Source organism: Acipenser ruthenus, chromosome 10, assembly GCF_902713425.1.
Source record: "Acipenser ruthenus chromosome 10, fAciRut3.2 maternal haplotype, whole genome shotgun sequence".
NCBI lineage: Eukaryota > Metazoa > Chordata > Actinopteri > Acipenseriformes > Acipenseridae > Acipenser > Acipenser ruthenus.
In genome coordinates this window covers 37375811-37397613 of record NC_081198.1, presented here as the reverse complement: position 1 = coordinate 37397613, position 21803 = coordinate 37375811, and the positions used below count along the sequence as shown (strand labels likewise).

The window sequence follows — 21803 nt, the reverse complement described above, 5'->3', positions numbered from 1 at the left end:
AAACACCAAAAAAATCTGTTGAATAAACAATATTGAAAATGCAATGCATTCAATGGTAGTTAAAATGTTTCTAATTTTAAAATTGTATATCAATTCACTTGTGCTTAATTTATTACAACACACCCAACATATTTTAACATGTAACTAGTAATGATTTATTAGCACAAACAAGAATCGCATATTATAATTATTCCAAAACTACATAGTCAATATTTATTTTTCTGAACATTCATGCACATAAATGTTGTGTCTACATTGACCTTCTAACATTTACACAACATTTTTTGCCTTCAATGTATAATGACTCTTAGAGTAAAAACATAGAGCATGTAAATAGGGCTGCCTTCAATGAAAATTTAGCCACTGTCTAAAACCTTTTCTTCCCTGATCCTCTTTAAGGGTCGGGGGTCAAAGTTAACCATGCTTTTTTCCCATCAGTTGGGCCAACCTGCAATTTATGGTTGTCCAGCTAATGTAATGAGCATCAGAAAAGATCATTAAAAGAAGACATTTATTTAGCACTATGGTTAACCTCTTGCCTTACATTAAGTAGACTATTGGTTGACATCCAAGTGAAAGGGCAGCTTTAGAAACCACTCGCCTATGTGCTGGCCAGTTTTTGATGAAACTGTTGTGCTGGGGTGCACTGATTATATATATATATATATATATATATATATATATATATATATATATATATATATATATATATATATATATATATATATATATATATATATATATATATGTATATATATATGTATCTCTATCTATCTATCTATCTCTATCTATCTATCTATCTATCTCATGCCGATAAAACCATGTCTAGCTTTTCCATCACTTAAGCTTCACTGCCATTACCATCTAAAATTGATACCTTCACTTACCATCTGTCGTTGAGCGAGATGCAATGTTTCAAGAATATGTGGCCTGCCTATTTCTTAAATTGAAGAAGGAACAGAGTACCAAGATAGATGTTATATACTGTAATTGTATTCTAACAGTGTTAGCCTGGTCTTTTCATATTGTACTTGGAGCCAGGAAATTTCATATCTTTTGCCACTGACCTACTGTATGGTGTAACCTTGGGAAAGCCACTTCAATGCATTGTCTATGCAATCTCTAAAGGGTGTCTAGAAGGGTGTTAACTGAAGGTGCATAACTGAGTGACATGGTATGGGTGAAATATGTAAACATAATTAGAACAATTTCAAATACTGGTCATGTTGTGTAATGCTTTCTGTTTGGTGTAATGCTTTTCAATAATTAACTCTCCACTGCAACGATACCCCTCTCTCTTTTGTTTCTCTATTTTATCCCCTCCTAGGACTCGAAGCATTATAATGCATTCTTATTTATTATAGGGCTATTTCACACTGTAGGCACAAGCCACCAAGTACTGGGGTTTCCCAACTGCCTGTGATAGTTCTCTAGTGTTTTTAAGTCATCCTCTGTGAAGACTGCTTGCTATTTCAGGAATTTCTGTATTTTACCTTTCCACTGGGAACCTGCATTACTATAGCATAGCAAATTGAGGCTGACATTCATAACCTTGTGTCATTGACCTCCCTGAACAGGGTCAGTGGGCTTAACTGACCCTGACTTATAAAAGCATGATGTTCTCCTAATCTTTTTTAAACAACCCGTAAGAATGAAAGCAAGTGACGTTGTTGAATATGGGGAAAAGGTGAATGTATTTTCAAATCTCACACTGGTTCTGCTGTTTTTCATAAAGCCGGTTTTTGACTGAGTCACAAGTTTGATTTAGTTTCACCTGGTTTAGCTTTAAAGTAAGACTGAACACATCAAGCAAAGGGCTGTATATTGTACTCTGCATGAAGAGTTCTACTGCTGACGATACTGCTGTACTGTATGACAATCTGGATCCCATTTCTTTTTTCTCTTCCCCTCTCCTCTCTAGTTTGAACTTCCTTTTGAGGATAGTTTTTAGCACTTTCTATACCACTGCATTAAAAAAAGATTGCATTATTATTCTCCCAGCAGAGAAAGTAAATAGCAAGCACATTTTACCTGCAATGTCTTAACCAGGACTACATCAGTCTTCTGTAAAGCCTAAAGAAATAAAACATGAATCACTGAAAGCTCTTTGCACTAGTTTTTAGTTTAATGATTTTGTATAGCAATAAAAGCATTACATTTGTAGATTAGTGAAAGCAGCAACAGCTATGCGTGCTCAGCTGTCACCAGGTCGCTGCTGAGAAAGTGGCTCTTAAAGCTCTGGGCTTAACTGTGACCAGTACTGGTTTCTTATCAGGGTTTTCATATTAATGCATGTGGCAAAGTGCCCCAACCCTCTGCGTATTTTTGCACATGTGGGGTTGTGTGTTTGGTGAGTGGAGAACGGGTATGGAGAGGAGTATTAAAAAGTAAAAGAAAATAACAATTGCTACGATGGGTACTTGTTTGTGGAGTGTTCGTCCCTGTTCAGTCTTATGTTCAATCTTTTATTTTGCTCTGTGGGCATTGTTTTGTGTCAAACCTTTTTATTTAATTTGCAATAAACTGGTGCAAGCAAGCGTCTTCACCATTTCACCTCGCAGTACTGTGTGTTTCTTTCGGGTCTGATGTCACCACTACAAGCCATCTGTGACCATGCGTCACAATCCTCTACTTTTTACATCTCCAATAACACTTTAAGGTTTGTACATCATATTCACCAGGCTACCCAAGTATAAGCAGAATACTATAATAAATGGTTGTTATTTGAGTCCTGCTACATTTTCTATACCAACAGCTATTCTAGGTTACGCTGACATCCTGATAAGTTCATAAACATGTACGTTATTGGCATAAAAAGATTATCACAAATCCCTTGTTTCTTTCAACTTAAAAAAGATACAAAACATTCTAGGCATTTAAATTTCTTTGGTCAGGCGTTGTCAAATATTTCAGTTACCAGAGTCCTTCGCTTTCTGAGAAAAGACATCCTTTGTAGGCTGCTTTGTAAAGTTGTCACAAGGACAGGTTAATTCAATAGGGTGGCCAAAAGTTCTTCTCATCACAGAAAATAAAAATACATGTTGCCACTCCCTGAGGAACCTTAACAGAAGAACCTTTTTTTTAGACATTTTGAATGTTGATTAAGACCAGATATTTAACCTCTGACCCTCCGTCACACCCCTGGGTACAAATTGCCTGTAATGAAGAGATAAAGAAAATGGATGGCTTTTTGTTCCATTGTTTGAGAGGGAATAATTTTTGAAAATGTTCTAAAGAAATTAGCTATAATATGCAGTGCGTGAGATACAGCAAGAGTAAGTAATGTCCCTGCTGCAAAAGTGACAAGTTCTCAGTGTTCACTTTAATATATTCATATTTTGTAAAATATATTTAATACACATTAAAAGGCCTAATGTCTGTATTAGAATAATGTATTTTAAATATTTATAATTATGAATTGATGGAAAATTAGTCTCAAAACAAGTATAAATCTTAAATAAAAATTGTAAAAAATGTATGCAAGCATTAGCCTAAATCTTTTGGAAGTTAAATGTCTGTTAACCTTTGATAAGCCAGAGCAAGTGCTTGATTTTCAGAATGTTAAAAATATATATATATATATATATTAGAAAAGGATTTCATTCTCACTACAGTGATTTTCTTTAGATTCAATAAAGTCTGCCCACAACACAATAACAGTGTTCACTGTGTGGGATGGAACAGCAGAGGGCTTGCGTTGGAAATGTGGGTTCCTAATGAAGTAGGCTGGTGTTATTTAATATCCCCCCAAGCTCTCCACATTTCCTGACCCTGCTTTTTTATTTGCTTCACCCCTCTCTGCAGGCACACCACTCCTGGTGCGGCGGAGCAGCGACCCGGCACTTGGCCCACCTGCTGAATTTCACACAGGTGTTTCACATCCGCAGGATTCCAGTCTGAAGCCCAGCACCACGGTAAGCTTGGGGCCTGGTCCATGTGGGACTACCAAAAGAGACAACAACACACAAATTTAATAACTCCTCCCTGTAATTAAAAAGTAGTTAGTTGAAAATGTGTGGTAATGGTGCCAAATACCGTACAGACTACAGTCAGATAAAATCGATATATTCAGCAATCGCTTTCTTTTACCATGACGTGGCATAAAACTAGACTTTTTTCTATCATTTTGAATCCTAAATATACATTTAAAGAGCTATTTTTCAAACTGTAAACAAAACATTAGATTGTTGGAATCATGGAATGAATCTGCAGTGTTTGTGTAAAAATGTATATGGTAGACTTTTATTATTTTTTCAATTACTTATGTAATATATGTATTGTATTTTATATTGAAGGCAGATAACTACGTTTTTGGTGGGGAAAGATTTTTTATTTTTTTTGCAATAAAATTAATATAATTTATGCGAAACCAAAATATAATGGTATTTCACTCAGTTTTGCAGCATTTGCTTTTTTATTTATTTTTTATTCTGTCAACCTTTTTTTCTTTTTCTTCTTATTTCTTCTCATCAGTCTGCAGTTCGAATAAAAGTAGCCTAATAGACTTTCATGATATGATGGAAAAGTCATCTCTTAACATGCAAAGCTCTTTTTTCCCCAGTCATAAGATGAGGTCTGTAAGAATTGTAATGTACTGCTTCACCTTGTCTGGTTCATCCCTGTGTCTTGTTCGGTTCCTTTCACTTCCCCCAACTAACCAAACATAAAATACGCTACTGAAAAGCTTTATGCATTTGAGTCCTTGTGACCACTCAGGCCCCTATAAAATGTGTTTTTCGTTTCAGTAAAGCTTTCTATGCATCCAGCTGAGCCCCAGACACTTGTACGCACTGTTTAAGCTTTGAACCACCAGGAGAGCTCTCCAATTGAATTTCTCAAACACTGTATTTTTTATGTGATGTAAAAGTAGGAACAAAGAAAGATTGATTGTTTATATCAAATGCTATATAAAAAAGTACAATTTATATTGAAAAATAATTGGTTTTAAAAGTAAACTTTCTCATAACAGACTTGATCATATTGTTATGTATATACTGATGTCTTTAGTATATACATTGGAAAGTGGTTCATCTGATTTTTTTGTTGTTGCTAGGGGCAGGTTATCTTTAGTTTTGGTCTAAGATAAACTAGTTTCTCTCAACAGGGAGCTGATATGGCAGACAAAGTGGAATGTTATCTTGTGTTAACGGAGTGTTGTGAGTGACTGGAACCTTTATCTGTGACACATATCAGTTGACATATGGTTCACACTGCAGATACAAAGGGAAACATTTTGGTATACATGTGTCTGAGTGTTGGTGTTGATTCACAATCCCCATATTTTGAAAGTGCTAGTCCCCCTCAAAAGATTTTATAATGGGGAACCGTTCATGACAAATAATTGGTTTATATTACCTGAGAAGACAGTGGGGTAAGATTATACAACAAAAAGTGAAAATCTGTTTAAATCAGTTTAAACTGAGATTATATCCAATGTGTTGGTAGGATTATGTGCAGTATATGTTTAGTAAAAATCTAAATCTGATTTAATTTTGGGTTGGCAATAAATCTGGTACCTACTGTTATAGAAAGTCTGACCAGAATTTAAGATTGCCCTGTCATCACTTTGGAAATTAGTTACTTTTGGAGAAATCTGTAGATGAAGGTTATTGAGGTTTCTTAAACTATGATTCTGTCAAGTTATGTTTTCAATCCATACACAAACATTCTACTCACACAAGTATTGTAAGACCTTCAGCATGGATTGCTTGTATATACACGGCCTGTGGGGAAGTTCAGTTTTCCACAATATTTTCTTCAGCAGATATTGAAGTTATAATTACAATTATTTAAAGCTATACAGATCCCAAGAGGATGTGCACATTGTATGTGGTGACTATTACATGTATTTGGAAAATGGTGTGCTTTATATGGGTTGTCACTTTAGCATTTTATTACAATATTTATCAGTTTTACTTGAAACCAGGGTGTTAAAGGCTGATATGACATTACTGTAAAATATAATGTGCAGTTGTCTCTTGTTTTTAAATTTGCAATTAAACAGTAGGAAGGAAATTGAATTTGTGACAGCAAAGTACTTAAGAACTTAACTACAATAAAAAGAAAGTGGCTGTGTCAAGTAGTTATTGTTTTTAAAGTTGTCTTAAATGTCTTTTAAACTAGGCCTTTTAAAAAAAACAAGTCTCCAAATTATGAATTATTAAACAAAGGCATTATGAATAGTTATATGGAAAAATATATTTATTTTGCATACACTTTTCAAAACCCCACCAAATGGGGTGAGTACAATACTTATAGCGCTATACCTAAAACATATATATATATATATATATATATATATATATATATATATATATATATATATATATATATATATAAATATAAATATAAATATATAACACATTTATTTAAGGCACCATTGAAAGTGATGGTATCTATATAATATTTCATAGCCAACAGCCTGCACCTTGATTTTTACAAAGATAAAGAAGAGAGTCTCTGTCACCATTGTTATTAAATGGACATTCACGCAAAATGACAAATTGAGCCCTAACAGATGCCATTATTTGCAGAGTATGAAAGGGGAGGGTGGGGGGTGTTAGGGCAGTTCCCAAATTTACTGAATGTTATCCTATGTATAGTTTAAATCAGTGTCAGACTCCCTTATCAAGCAACAGCTGAAAGATAAGAACACTAATACAGATGGATTGCGGTGTCCCTTTTCAAGGTTGGAAGCCAAACATCTGTACTAGCATGCCCCTGTTTACAGGAAACAGCCAACAAGAATGACAACAGTTTTCTAAAGAGAACAGAGAGCAGGCATCTCCATGAACTTTCATAACAGAAAGACAAAGCTCGATCAGTGTTGCAGAACCCTCCGCAAACACTTAAGAGCACTGGGACACAAGGATTTGTGTTTGCTTCAGGCGCTACATGAGAAACATGAGCATGCCGATTCGCATCATAAATACAGGTTATCTGTCCATTAGTAATATTCTGCTGCTGTTTATTTATTTATTTTTTTACCTGAGCATGCACCTGTGGCCTGTCGAGCCTCAGCACATCTCTAAGAGGCATATTGTTTGAACTTGGATGTCTTTTATCATGTCTGCTGGGAATCAACAAGTATAATCCCTGGGATACAGTGTATTGTGTTAATTACTCTTGAGCTGGTTCTTCCTCTAAATAACATGTACCTACATTACATTATTCACCCCTGCTTGAAGAAATTACAGGGTTACTTTGAAAATTGCGTGAGCATGCAGTAACCTCCCCAATCAACTGGAAAATGGCCAGTGAAGCTGAAAGGCTTTGAGATTTGTTTGGTTTTCCACTGGTGGGTCAGGTACAGTTTAATTGCTACCAATACAGATTGGAAAATGGCTTTCTAAATTATGTGTGCTAGTTACTTTTCACTCTGTATTCCCAAGCCTTGCATGATTCTTTATACACTACTGGAAATATGACTTGGAATGGCATAGGAAATAGGACTGTTCTAAAACATTCAACATAATGTATGTGTTTAATGAAACACGTGAAAGCAAGAGACGGCAGTTTCAGCTGTTGTATTATTCAAACCACATCAAGAACATTAATTTTATTTCTGCTGTGCTGTTTCAGCGATCAACAAAAATAAGGCAAGTCAAAGATCATTCTTCTGGTGCAGAGATATGGTATGAAAGATTATTTTTGAAGCCAGTTTTGTTTCTCAGCAAGTATTAATGCAAGTGATTGTTTCTATCTGGGCCTACGTGAACTGGGTCTGGATTTCTCTACCCAGTCCACACATCACAGAACAAACATGACAACTGCTACTAATTAGCACCTATGTTGGCATTCTCCCAGTCTCTCAGGGAAGCACATTGATTAGATAATACTGAACTTCATTCTTGTCCCTTGAGGGTGGTACCTTCAGGGCAGGGTTGATCATTGATGATGCACTTGCTTTGTGGATTATAGAACACAACGGTCTCCTAGTGGTGTAAAACAGATCATCTTTTTTGTTTTTTTATTAGTTTATTAGTATCATGCAATCTATCTTTGTGTAAAAGTACTTGTAGTGGTTTGATATGCGATGACATGGAAGATATACACCAAAATCATTTAAGTAAAAGCTTCCCTCTATGTACTGTATTACTACTAGTCCTTTTACTCACAGCTCTGGTCACTTTTTATGTCAGTTTAAAGGGGAATTTCTTTATTATTTCTTTAAATGCTAAGGAACTTTTTAGAAAGACTACCCTAGCACCATTAATGTAAATGGTTTAAATGTATTACACTGAAAAATAAATACAAATAGGCATAGCTATACATATTAGTATATCAGAATAGTTTGCTGCTTTCCTTTACTACAAGAGTAGTCTGAAGTTTTGAGTGGAGTTACCTTTCCTAGAACTGTATACAGATCTGCAGAGTTGAAAAAGAAAACAAGAAGTAAAACTTACTTGTAGAAATCATTTTCATTTACATGAAACCGTAGCGGCCAGCTTTACAACAAAGTAAATACCATCTCTATTGACTCTAGTATTTTCCATTCTTACTCCCCCACTTTAAGCAAGCCCTCTAAACATGTTATAAGCCTTGTGTTGTAAGGGAACATGTGACCTTCAAAGCCGCCTTCTCTCCACGGCATCTATAAAGTTGACAGGCATTTAAGTTAGTCTGCAGGGAGTCCCTGGGCATGTCCCTCGTATCTCCTGTGCTGTTTTGATGACCCCGGCGTTTCAGTGCTCTTTGGCTTCCATAGATTAAAGTCTTCTGAAGTAAATTGTCTGGCGTGTTATTCTAAGTGAGCTGTGCTGGTTTTATATGATGTATAATACATGGTGTGACAGCGGCTGTGGAAATAATTACCTCTGGGAGCTTGTCTTGATCTTTTTTTATTTGTTTTTTAACAAAGATGTGCGTCACAATAACTTCAATAATTAGCTTTTCAGGTGTTTTTTAAGGTGTGCCTTCAGTTTGACAGACATTCATCAAACTGGCAGAGGACCATGCTTGACCAGATGGACAATGGAATTGCCTTTAAGAAGACACAGATTACATCCTGGTTGGGCTTTAACCTTTTCCTTGTCCAGAAAATCAGTTAAAGAGGCTTAGCTTAGCAAAGGCTAACGGGAGAGAGAGCGCATGGACACTGTCTTTGCAGCAGCCATTTTGGGTGGATTCATGTGTTGTCAGTAATCATAACCTGCTGATTGAATTGGATGTATAATTATTTTTCACAAAATTAAACACATCCGCATTAAAGTAGACCCAATGTGCATTGAATCTGTGAAATTAAGATATGTATAATGATACATAATGTCTTCAAAATCTGTAAACTGTCTGCAAAATACATAAACCTTGACTTTACAAAAAAAAGGAAATGATTACTGTATAAAATGATATGGTTTTAACTACTATTTAAGTATCATTTGTTGCCTTTGTATAATGCAAAGCTTTTTAGCCTTGCCTCATATCCTTGCTGCCTGTCACCTTGTCAGGACTCTTGAAAAGGGTTCTCCTGGTAAAATAAAGAGCCAATGTGAAATGGTAGGTAGAACCCTGAAATTACAGGCTTACGAAATGTGTTTGCAGTTAATATTTTTTTGTTTTATCTACGTAATTGTAGGCTTTTCTATGTAAGAGTTGGGAAATAATAATGTTGTTCTGTCCTTTTGATTTGAAATCTTGGGAAACTGTAATTTTTATATTGTCACTTACTGAGTTTTTGATGAATAGTGGCTATAAAGATATCAACTCTCTGGAAAGGCGTGGCTTCTTGCAGTTAGTTTTCTTTTGTGAAGATTGGAATTTTAAATTAAAAATAATAGATACTAGTTTTACAACTAGGCATGGCAGTTCTTATTAGTATTATTAAAACATTAAACAAAATTGAAATATTATATATATATATATATATATTTAAATAGCACCTTAGGTCATTAGCTCTAGCAATTAGTTCACGTAAACATCTTTTAATCTCTAGCTGCTTCCAATTAGACTGGGAATATTTATCTCCAATTTTTTTTTTTATATATATAAAGGTTAGAAAATATTTTTGCTGTTTTATTCTGTGCAGTCTTGTGACTGCATGGTGTTATCTCAAGATGATGAAAAACAAATGGTGCATGCATTAGCATTTAAGAAAGGCTGTTTTTGTTAGTTTGAAGTTTGCTTATGGATTATTCTTTTTATTAGCGATGTCTCTTTAAAGCCAGAACATCTGATTTAGTGACAGTGTAGCTCTTATTCCCAACAGAACACATCTGTTCCCTATTAATAACTTGGGACCTGTTAGAAGATCAAAACAACGCCATAGGGATGTTTCTCAGGGTTTACTGCACCTTCACCAGTAGATCAGACGCCTTTGGATTACTGGACCGTACAGACTGTTGTTTGTATGCAGTGTAAGTTTCAGTCTTTCGTAACAACTGTGTGTGCCATTGAGCCCGAAATGTGGTAATTGTTCTATTCTATAATGCTTTGTTCTATTCTCCATTGTTCATGGTGAAGTGCTAGTCAACTGTGTGATGGCTGCACCTACTGTAGCTAGGATATGCTTTGCTGAGCACTTTATCCTGTTGGAATCCAAATCACTTATATTAAGTGTTAAAAACTAGATCAGCAGGAAGTCAGTCCAAGTTCACTTGAAAGTCTGAACCTTCCTTTTTAACTCTGAAGATGTTATAGGTGGCCCGAGAGATATGCAAGTTAGCAGCCCTGATGAAAATAAATAAATAAATACGACTCACTGGAGGAGAAATATAAAGTGCTAGAGCGTTGAGATGCTGTGTTAGGATTATAAGCCTTTGTTATCACTATATCACTATGTGTGCGATTGCTGTTTGTTTACTGTATGTTTTCTTGTATGGATGGATCTATGTTTCTATAAAAGATTGTGACTCTTTTATAAGGTGAGCAACTTGTTGGTTTGCTTTGAAAATCTGGATACGCCTTCACAATTGCGAAGGAACAAAACAAACACATTGCAGATTGTTATAACACAGCATTCCCCCAAAACACCCACCTACTGAGTATTAATAGATCTGTGAGTATGATTTGTAGTTTTAGGCATACACCCTTCTAGTTACATTTATTCTCTTATCCCTCACCACAATCTACTTGTCTCAGCACTATTTCGCTAGAGAAATATGAAACTAAACCAATAAGACATGCCATTTGTAGGCTTTATCTTTCTGTAGACCACCATGTTTGTATGCATTATCAGGATTAAGGCTGGGTGACTTTGTATCACCTGTGTAACCCTTGTACTAGACTACAGTTACAAAGTGCATACTGTTCCTTGACTGAAACATTTTCGAATATTTCCAAATGGCATTTTTTTTTACATATTTCATTTAAAGTCGGAGCTTCTCCACTCTAGATTATAGTAAAATAAATACATGAAAACATCTGGACTTTAACGTGTGCCCTTTTGTTTAGGCCCTATGTAAATTGCCTTTGTTCAATCGCTTGATCAGTCATGTGGGCTGTTATTAATACAGTCGGCTTAAATTTGGTTTGTTTTTGTTGCCATATGTTTGCATAGATCAGTAGTATACACTGATTTGTGTAGTCTCCTGGTTAGCGAGGTGTTATATTATAGAAGCAGTCTGTACTGTCCGCAGCATCTCCTAGATGGGTCCATTCGTTTTAAATGTCAACGATACCCTTTCAGATTAACGTTGGTAAATGCAACATCCCAATTCTGTGAGACTTGACAAACAGATTTTACAGACAGATGGGGTTTATAGAATAGTGCCACAGGGTCATGGTGAAGTGCATTAGGGGCTAGTGCATGCTGGTGACCCCTTGTACATCTCTTGTCAAGAAGGATTTACTGTGATGCATTACTGGCATATTGCCTACATAATGTGATCACTATTTTACTAGACCTTCTCACAAACTAGGCCTGAAAACTACTTCAGCTCGTTAGGGTCATTATCTGTGCAACACTCATGGCATTACATGTTTTGCATTATTGTATTTTATTTTCTCATCATTTCTGTTACACACCTGAGAGGGTAATGTGCATAGTAAGAAAGAGGCTCACAAATATCTTCATCATTTTTGATAAACCTACCTAACAGTGTGTGTTAAAGATACATTTTAATCGAGATTTTCTAATACTGTTTGCAAATGTTTACAATTCCACTGGCACAGAACCTTCGGGAAACATATCGCTGGCCTGTGCTTGTGAGGTGTCCCAAGTATACAGGGATGAGAAATACAATAACATTTGAATTCTCAACTTTCTAAACCTTGGTGGTTTAACAAAAATAACGGCAAGACAAGAGAAAGATTATAATGTTGACATTCCGAGAGAACATTGCATTCTGACTGTGCAGGTGAGTACACATTTCAGTTACATGAAAGTGCAGTCGTGGAATAATTAACACAAAAACTCTTTTTGAATGAAAGAGCTTGAATAGGTGCTCATAAGCATTGAAAAACTGTGGGAAAGACTGTGCTTTGTGTCCAGACAAGGGTTCATGCACTACACAAATATGGGTTCCAAAGGCAACTGTAGCCATTTGTAGCCATTAAAACCCCTACACAACAATGCCATCGAACTCGTTTTCACAGAACTGTATCCACTGTATTAAGAACAAAAAATAATCTAAAAATAAAAACCCTCCACCACATGATACAGTGGGGTCTGGAAGCATTGTTAATCAGTAATACTGACTAAAAAATAGAAAGAGCTTTTGAGAAGAAACCCCAAATGAATCTGGAGTGGTATTAAACTGTATACAGAAAATGGTCAGTCAGTTGGTCACAGTTGTCCATGTCTGTCTTAATCTATCTTTCTATTTTTCACTTCACGGTTGACTTCCATTCCTATTTGATTCATTAAGGGCTTTGCATGCACAGTTTTTTTCAGTATATGTAAACCTGCTAATTGGAATAAAATTGTTATGGTAGGGAAATGTTTCTTGAGAGGGTCAGTCCTAATCAGGATCCTGATGCCTTGCCACACAGTAACAAACCGATTGATTTATTCTGACAGGGAGTAAACCAAGCATTGACAGATAAGGGGGGAGCTGACCAGAGCCGAAGAGCAGAAGTGGAGACAACCCAAATGCAGCAAATCGTGTACAGGTAGGGATATTAACTAATTTTGTTTTATTTATTATTATGTTTCAGAGCTCAAGGATGCCTTGAACTTGCATTTAAACTATAAATAATTTCCAAGGAACCAGAGAGGGAAACCTTGTGTATAAATCTGCAAACCAATTTGCTCTTCTAATTAGGGTGTCTGGATCGGAAATGGTTTTCTTTGTTCTTTTCTTTCTGTGTACAGAGTAATGGGAACTGATGAGAATTTAGAAGTGAGGTCTTGCAGAATCCAATAAATCAGAGACTGGGGTGGCTTAGGTACATGTAGATATATTCTCTTGATGTATTTACCGTGCCAGAGATGGTCACACCATTGTGTGTGGGAGGGTGGTTCTTATACTCAGCTTCTACATTTATGTTTGTTTATTTATTGATGTATTTATTTAAAACCTGAAAGACTGAACAAACACCCAATAGAGAGTGTTCTCCAATATATGTGTTAAAAAATGGACATCATAAATGAATGATGGCAAAAAATGATTTGAATTAAAACTTTTAGTTTTATGATAATACATGAGTAATATAACTCCAGCTCAAAACCACAAATGGCTTGAAGCATTGACCCAGTTTCCATTGTTTTTGAGAACTGCAGTTACCCCTTGCTGGCTTGGTTTGATATAATTCTTTAGCATCATTAGAGGACCAGCCTGATTCTCCACGCTCACATTTGTTCCTGTGTTCCATGTCTCAGTCACATATCCAGGACAGAATTAAAATTATTGAAAAGAACCCAGATGATATGGAAATTAACCTCCCTTCCTATTCTCCTGAACAAACTGACAACTAGAACCCCTTACTTAAGACCTTGATGATATGCCTGCTATAAGTCATGGCACAGTGTTTTTGCCACAAAAGTTTTTTAAAAGATACAAAAAATGGTTCCATGTACTAAATGAACTGCTGTTTTTTGATCATGAGTCTAATCAGAATGTCCCAGGCTACTGTGCATTAAATATTCCAGTTGAGAAAGTGATGCCTACTTTAAATTACAAGGGTAGAGTTAAACCAGCCATCGGACTGGAGACGCAGTGCTTAAATGAGGGTTCCTGCCAACTCATGACATCAGCCCGAATGTCTCTGCACTGTTGCTCAGTACGAGTGCAGGACCTCCTGTAATGCACGTCAGCTCATAGATGATTCTATTACTATACATGCACTACAGACGTGTTCTTGTGTCAGCTTTGAGGCATATCTAATTCTGGATTCTGCCTGTTCCTGTCAGAGTTTAGTCGGGCCTCTTCTGCAGTCTGGCAGCCTTAATAGAGGCAGTGTTAACTGTGTTTTATTAAAAGCTCCATGCAAGTCTAGCGGCTGATGTGGGGGAAGTTCAACTTTGCGCTTTGAGCACAGCAAGCATTCTTGTCATGTAATCCCTGCCATACAGAAGCCCTTTCCTCTGTGTCAGTGAGTAGCTGATGATCCACGTAATCCTGTCTAAATGGGTCTAATCACTGCCCCATCCCACTGTCCTAGGTGGGAGACAGAACTCCATCATCTTTGAGCATGGTTCTGTCTTTTTACAGATCTGCTTGACACCCAGTAGCTTCAGTTTAAGGTTGATACCTGTAAAAGTATCCTCTGTTACCCTGGTTAGGATAGGGATTTCACTTTTTTATTAGTATTATTTATGTTTTTTCTCAACTATAAATGGTAATCAGGGTGTAAGGAAAACCTTTGTGAATCGTTGCACACACGGATATCCTACAGGGATCAAATTGGTAACCCTCTTTTGCAATACAACGTCCCACCCATCCAAGCCCAGTCCTAATAAACATGGAATGGGGTGTATTCAGTTGATGTAAAAGAACACTGAATACCAGTGTCCTTTTAAGTAAAAAAAATAACACTATTCTGTTTTCAACAGGATGTGCACTTAAAGAAATGCACTAATCAGATGCACATGCACTGCTATATGTTTGATTTTCATAATCGTGGCATACAAATGTATACTGTCTCAGTGGTGGTATTTAGATCCACCGGTATTTAGACCTATGAGTGTGTAGACCAATTTAGACCAATGTCTGCTTGTGTAACATTTAACATGAACAGTGTTGTCATAACTCAAAAACAATACTGTGGGTTTTTTTTATAATTAGATTTTTTTTATATAAAAAAAATGTAGGCTATACTATGTACAGTACCAGAAATATCCTTTAATTGTTGTATGCTTTTATTTGAAATAGCCTAGCTGCATGGTTAAATGTAAAACAGTCAGGTGAGATTGACGATATATAAAGGGTGCCACAAATTGTTCCCATATTTTCATAAAATGCAATAATACCTTATCAAATCTTACTTCAACTGGGACATACAAAAAAAGGAAAATGCAGAAATTTGACAGTCAAAGCATAATCAAATGAATACTTTTTAGTAACATCAAAGCAGTGTTATGTGAAATACTTCTACATATAATGAATCCTGTTATGCTTTCTTGACCGTTATTGTTAAGTTCTCTGAAGTGTAAAAAACTTTTCTAAACACAGGACATTGGCTCTGTAGTTAAAAGAAATATTATATTTCAATTCATTATTATTCATACATAATGCATTATTTGACCTACACTATCTGTATTGTGCTGTCTCTATCAGTAGTGAGAGAATTTTGTCCTTCAGAGATTCAGCTTTATCAGTATGACATCATTGTCAGGATGTCACAATTGACATAATAACTTGTGTGACACACTATTATTTTAGGGTGAAAAGAATATCAATAATTGCTGTCAAGATACAATGCAGTCAAAGTGATAGTGCTACTTTCTTTTATATTGTTGTCTAATGTATTTCCTCAAAATTCACAAGCTTTCTTTTGTGAGTTGATACATGTTTGTAAAACTTCTAAAACAAAACTAAGCTGTATTCATTCCAGGTATGTCTTTACTGTACCACTAAATCAGTATGACAGCTATGTGCATACAGTTGACAAAGTAATTTAGTATTTCAGTTTGGTAAGAGTTTTTGTTTGCATGGACATGCATAGGTGTTTTATTACGAGATGTTGGGTTTCCATAAACCCCAGAGTCCAGAACATAGGAAGTGGGGGCTAGGGGTGAGTGAACCTCTGAACTTATGTTTTAAAAATGAATTGAAATCAAAATGAGTAGAAATCTAATTGCAGCAATTTTCAGACTTTTACATGCTGAAAGATCACATGTAATTGAAATTTCTGCTTTACTGGTGAGATTGCCAAGCAGTTATGCACAGGATTTTGGAGATTAGGGAAGGGCAACACAGAATGGTGTACAGTATATAAAAGGTAATGTCATTTTTGTAGTCTGGTTTTGTTGAAAACAGTCATCAGATAGCAATACCATCTGTGCAAACATCACTCACACATACAGTACACAAGCAATGTGTTAATATTTTTGCATGTTTTAAGTATAGCTTTCAAAGCTCCTTTTCCAGCACTTCATTTGTATTCCTAATACACTTTAGACCTGAGATACATAGAAAAATTTGAATAAAATGCAGGAGAGAAGGGGGGCGGGTGGTTCATCTTGTTAATGTATGTGGAATTCATTAGGAGCACCTAATTACTTCTCCCCTGCCCTTTTCTACTTCACACAGAGCTGGGCCTTTGATACACATCGGCTTGCTTTGATTAATTGAAACTTCCAGTTTGTTGATGAAGCACTTCTCAAGAACTCAATCTGTTTGTTTACCAGAGCCTGTTTACCTTCCTCTCTGCCTGTAAAGTATATCTCTCCCTTTCTCATTCCTCTCTCCTTCCCATTCTGAACATCAATAGGGGCAGCAGTGTGGAGTAGTGGTTAGGGCTTTGGACTCTTGACCATCGGGTTGTGGGTTCAATCCCAGGTGGGGCACACTGCTGCTGTACCCTTGAGCAAGGTGCTTTATCTAAATTGGTCCAGTAAAAACCCAACTGTATAAATGGGTAATTGTATGAAAAATAATGTGATATCTTGTAACAATTGTAAGTCACCCTGGATAAGGGCGTCGGCTAATAAATAATAATAATAATAATAATAATAATAATAATAATAATAATAATAATAATATGCTCTGTGTGAGTGTGTATCTTTGATACAGTTTACTTTATGGTACTGCTTGATAGAGCTAAGCTCTTTTCACAACAACAATATGATAACAAGTCATCTCCAATGTGTTTTACAATCAGAGATTAATGAAAAAGCGATTAAAATGCTGTGATAGTAATAAATAAGAATAACCGTGGTTAGTGCAAGATTAGTAAAACGATAAAGAAAGTGTTGCCAGCTAGATAACTTATTCATCCCATCTCTGAAAGTAATGTATATCTCAGTGGAGTTTTAGACCTGACAATTATAGACTGCAATCAGTTGAAGAAATCATGTCTTCAAAAGACTTGAAAACTTAAGAGCCTCTGGCAAGCAAATTAATAAGACTTAGGGCACATAAAGGGACTTTTAAGTTAACATGAAAGAATTGTAATCATGTCATGGAATGTTTTGTCACTGTCTTCAATGACAGAAGCTTGATACAATGTGTGTTAAATTGAAGAACCACAATTAGCTGCTTAGCATTTTTGTCTGCTACAGTGCTCATGAAAATACAGTCTTATACCATATGAATCGTCATATAAATGTGCAGACTTTGGGTAAGTAATGGTTATTAAAGATGGTTGTTTTCATTTCATATTACAGCTGTGGCCAAAAGTTTGCATCACCCTATAGAATTGTATCTAATTTTGCTTCATAAAGTTGAATGAAACCTGCTGTATAATGTTACTTTAACATATTAAATGACATACAGCTTTGTAGTTTTCCGTACACAATGAAAAACTGAAAAAAATTGCAAAATGTGACATTTCAAAATCGAACAGATACTAAGTACTACTAGTGTGGCTTCCAGTAAACTTTTGCAATATCATTTTGTAGTTTATTTGATTATGTGGTGTTAAATAAAATATCTAAATTATGTTCATATAGTTTAAAAAAAAAAAAAAAAAAAAGATGTCTCAATCCTTAAATTCTAGGGTGATGCAAAACCATCAAAATGTCAGTACAGCACAGTCATGAATAAATAAATGTGATTAAAATAATGATAAATAGTGGTAAATAATTACATGAAATGATTCCTTAGGGTCGTATTCCAGTTCATATGTTATATAATAGCAACTGATTGGATTTCCCATCTCAAACCCAGTATTCTAGCCCCAGTTTATTGAATCAGAATCTAATTTGTCTCCTGCAGCAAGTAGACAGAATCCATAAATAGTGAAATAATGAAGGTTGCTACAGCAGGCAGCATATCTAAATGCTTATGTGATTTTATTATTATTATTATTATTATTATTATTATTATTATTAATAATTTATGTATGTATGTATGTATGAATGTATGTATGTATTTTTATTTATTTGGCAGACAACTTTATCCAAGGTGACTTACAAGTATTACAGGGTAGTACAGGGTTACAGTGCAAGATACATATTTACATACAGCATAGTTTGCAGTAAGTGCAAATAATACTACTAAAATACAATAAGAACTAGGATGCAACAAGTTAGCGTTACAACAAGTTATATCTACAGTGTCATGTTAATAGTGCAATAATGCAAGGATAGTGCATTAGCTGAGGAACCAGTAACACGGTGCGTAGGTCAGGCAAGTCCAGTGCTTGTAGATCTAGTCCTAATGTGTCATTAAAACTGGTTGAAAAAAATGAATTGGCTGTATCACTTTAACTATTTGCTGCCCAGTGTCCAATATATTTGACATTGAGAAAATAGGTATGGGAACATAACCAGGGCAGTAAAGGGTTAATAGAGACATATTTTCTTAATAGACATATTTTCTTCTAAATGTGAACAACTATGGGTAGAATTTCCCCCTACAATATTTGCAATAAAATCACATTATTATATTGCACTTCACTTTAATCAATTAACGCAATGTAACACAATTTTTGCAAGTGGGGGCAAATATTATTATTATTTATTTCTTAGCTGACGCCCTTATCCAGGGCGACTTACAATTGTTACAAGATATCACATTATTTTTACATACAATTACCCATTTATACAGTTGGATTTTTACTGGAGCAATCTAGGTAAAGTACCTTGCTCAAGGGTACAGCAGCAGTGTCCCCACCGGGGATTGAACCCACGACCCTCCGGTCAAGAGTCCAGAGCCCTAACCATTACTCCACACTGCTGCACATAAATATGCCTTATCTGGCTCTCCTAAGATGACTGCATCAGACATTACACCAAAAGATGAGTTTGTGCAGCTTCTGCCCTTATTACCTGAAAACCTGCTGCTGTGTTCACAATTTGTAAGATTCACAGACTAAACCATAAATAAAAAAAAGGGTCAGTCTACAATACTTGGTACCAATAGGCACTGTAACATGTGTTCAAGTTTGTCTTTATTATGAAACCGTATTTTATTAAGATAAATGTTTTTAAATGCTTGGTATGTTATACACACACACACACACAAATATAAGTGCATTAATTTTACTTTGACATATAGAGAATCTTCGCATAAGAATTTTCACATGAAAAAAACCCTGGTATTTGTGACATGATTGGTAGTCATCATGTACCTTGAATTAAGAAACTCCTTTGTTATATAGGTTTTCAATGTGTTATTTTACTGAAAATGTATTTTAAAAACTTTAAAAATACGCTATTGGTGAGTGTTTTTTTAATTGCATGTTAGAATTACAGATCATCAAAATTAGGGTTTCGCTTGTTACATATGGTGTCAATAATTACACTACTAGAAATATCTTCATTTATTTGCTAAATGTAAATATCTCTACATTCAGAATGCATTACTTCTTAAAATAATTTTATAAAATGTGCACGTTTTGAGTTCTCATCAAATATAAGATATTCAAATCCAAAATAAGAATATTTGAATGACCTACTCCACCTTGGAGTCAATACCAGGATATATAACATACGAACTGCAGTTTGTGTTGAAAATGTACATGCTTTTCATAATTACTGTAATCTTGTGTTTTACCACAATCACCACGTTTTATTTTATTTTATTTTTTATTGTGTCTTCAGGCTTTTCGCAAAGCGGGAATCTGTTTTACCTGAGCATTTTTCACATTGGTTTCCAACATTGTTATGTCGGTAGATTTGAAACGTCAGGTTCACTAAAATAAAGATGGTGAATAGTAGGGTAGTCATTGAATAAAACTGTGTCAATTGAGCATGGCATTTTGTTTTATCTTAAGACTTACTTGTTATATAAATTCATACCTTGCACAGTTGATAACTAAAGAAATAAATGCAATGAAGTCATTTTAAAATTTTGACTGTGTTTCCAGTTTTGGTACCAAGTATTGGAGACTGACACAAAAATGTGAATTGATACTTTACCAAAGGGATTGCTTACAGTATTGTTGCCTTACTGCCTAGTATCCAGATATAATCTTTTTCGCTTACTAAATCGCTATAAATGAGCTTTGCTTGTAAGGCTGTACAAAGAGTGTGATGCCAACAATTTGGTGCCAAAGGAGAATCTAGTCATTCTGTTAAGGTGTAACAGACTTGAAGATGGTTTCTGTATTGTAATCACTGCTTTTGGAAAACAATGAATGCATTAGTTTTAAAAAGTCTGAGCTGTTTCATGGGCAAGCCTCATCTGTTCATGTTCTCTCTCTTAGTGGCCTGGCAAGGACGGTGACGATTGCTGGAGATGCTGGACCCCTGGGGATCCATGTAGTGCCCTACATTTCATCTCTCAGTGGAAGGTAAGACTACAACGGGACTGCTGCTGTTCCCTGTAGGTTTCTACTTAGGGTCTAATTTAACAATTACTGATTTTCTTTTTAATTAAAATATAAATAAATTGTGTGTATTCTTCCTCTAAACGAAAAGGAACGGAAAGTGCCTGCAATTACAAACACTGAAATAGTAAATGTAATTAGCACAACACTAGAAAGATGAGAACAAATGGCATTGGCTGTGGTGGTTTCCCCAATGGAGATAAAGCATAACGTATCCATTTAGGAAAGTTGAAAATGTAATTAAATTGTGAGCATAATACAGCACAGTGATTGCACATTAAACAATGGCACTGTAGCTGTGAAAGTGAAACCCAATCACACAGAACATTTTCAATGTGTGTTATGAAAGTGAATAAAGTGATCAATATGGGGTAAAGAAAAAAGGTCATTAATGTTATTTAAAGTAAATTGAAAGGGGTAAAGTGTCATGGACTGTGTTGGAGAGATGGTAGAACTTTAACAGGATATATGACTTGCTGCAGGACAATGAATAACCTGTGTAGAAAATGTCACACTTTTTGTCTGGATTGTGGGGAATGTATAGAGCAGAGGATAGATGGGCTGGGTTTTGTGTTAAAAAAATAAATAAATAAAATAAAAAAATAAATGCCTGTGGCTATCTTTGATTTTACTTTGCCACATGCACCAAGCTGTAGCCTTTAGCATTGTCCCATTTTATTTGATCACCTGCTTGACCAACCTACTGTATTTTGATCATTTGAGCCTGAAAGATAATTTCATTTTATAGACGCATATGTGTCATGTTTCACATTATTACAACATTGTTAGTCAAACTGTGTGAATGCTGAGATATTTTAAATTGAGGCATTTCTTACTGTCAGTGTTTTAGAGATGTCACAGGAGAGCAAAAAATGAAGGAGCTTCCCTGGGACCATAAAACCTGATCTCTTCTAAGCAGGCTTTAAAGTATTTTGGCTTCAAACCATGTAGTTCCCACCCCCAGGGAAAATACCATCTGGAGCCTGTGGCTA

General features: G+C 35.4%; 1 protein-coding gene across 2 annotated transcripts in view; it reads left to right on the top strand.

Annotated features, from left to right (window-relative positions):
• LOC117410617 (partitioning defective 3 homolog B-like) overlaps window positions 1-21803 on the top strand; it is a 239626-nt gene that overhangs the window by 84412 nt on the left and 133411 nt on the right. For both annotated transcript variants that reach the window (XM_059032166.1, XM_059032167.1), the window contains exons 4-6: window positions 3805-3914; window positions 12956-13047; window positions 20689-20775. In XM_059032166.1, coding sequence (XP_058888149.1) covers window positions 3805-3914; window positions 12956-13047; window positions 20689-20775 — 289 coding nt within the window. The remainder of the gene's footprint in view (window positions 1-3804; window positions 3915-12955; window positions 13048-20688; window positions 20776-21803) is intronic.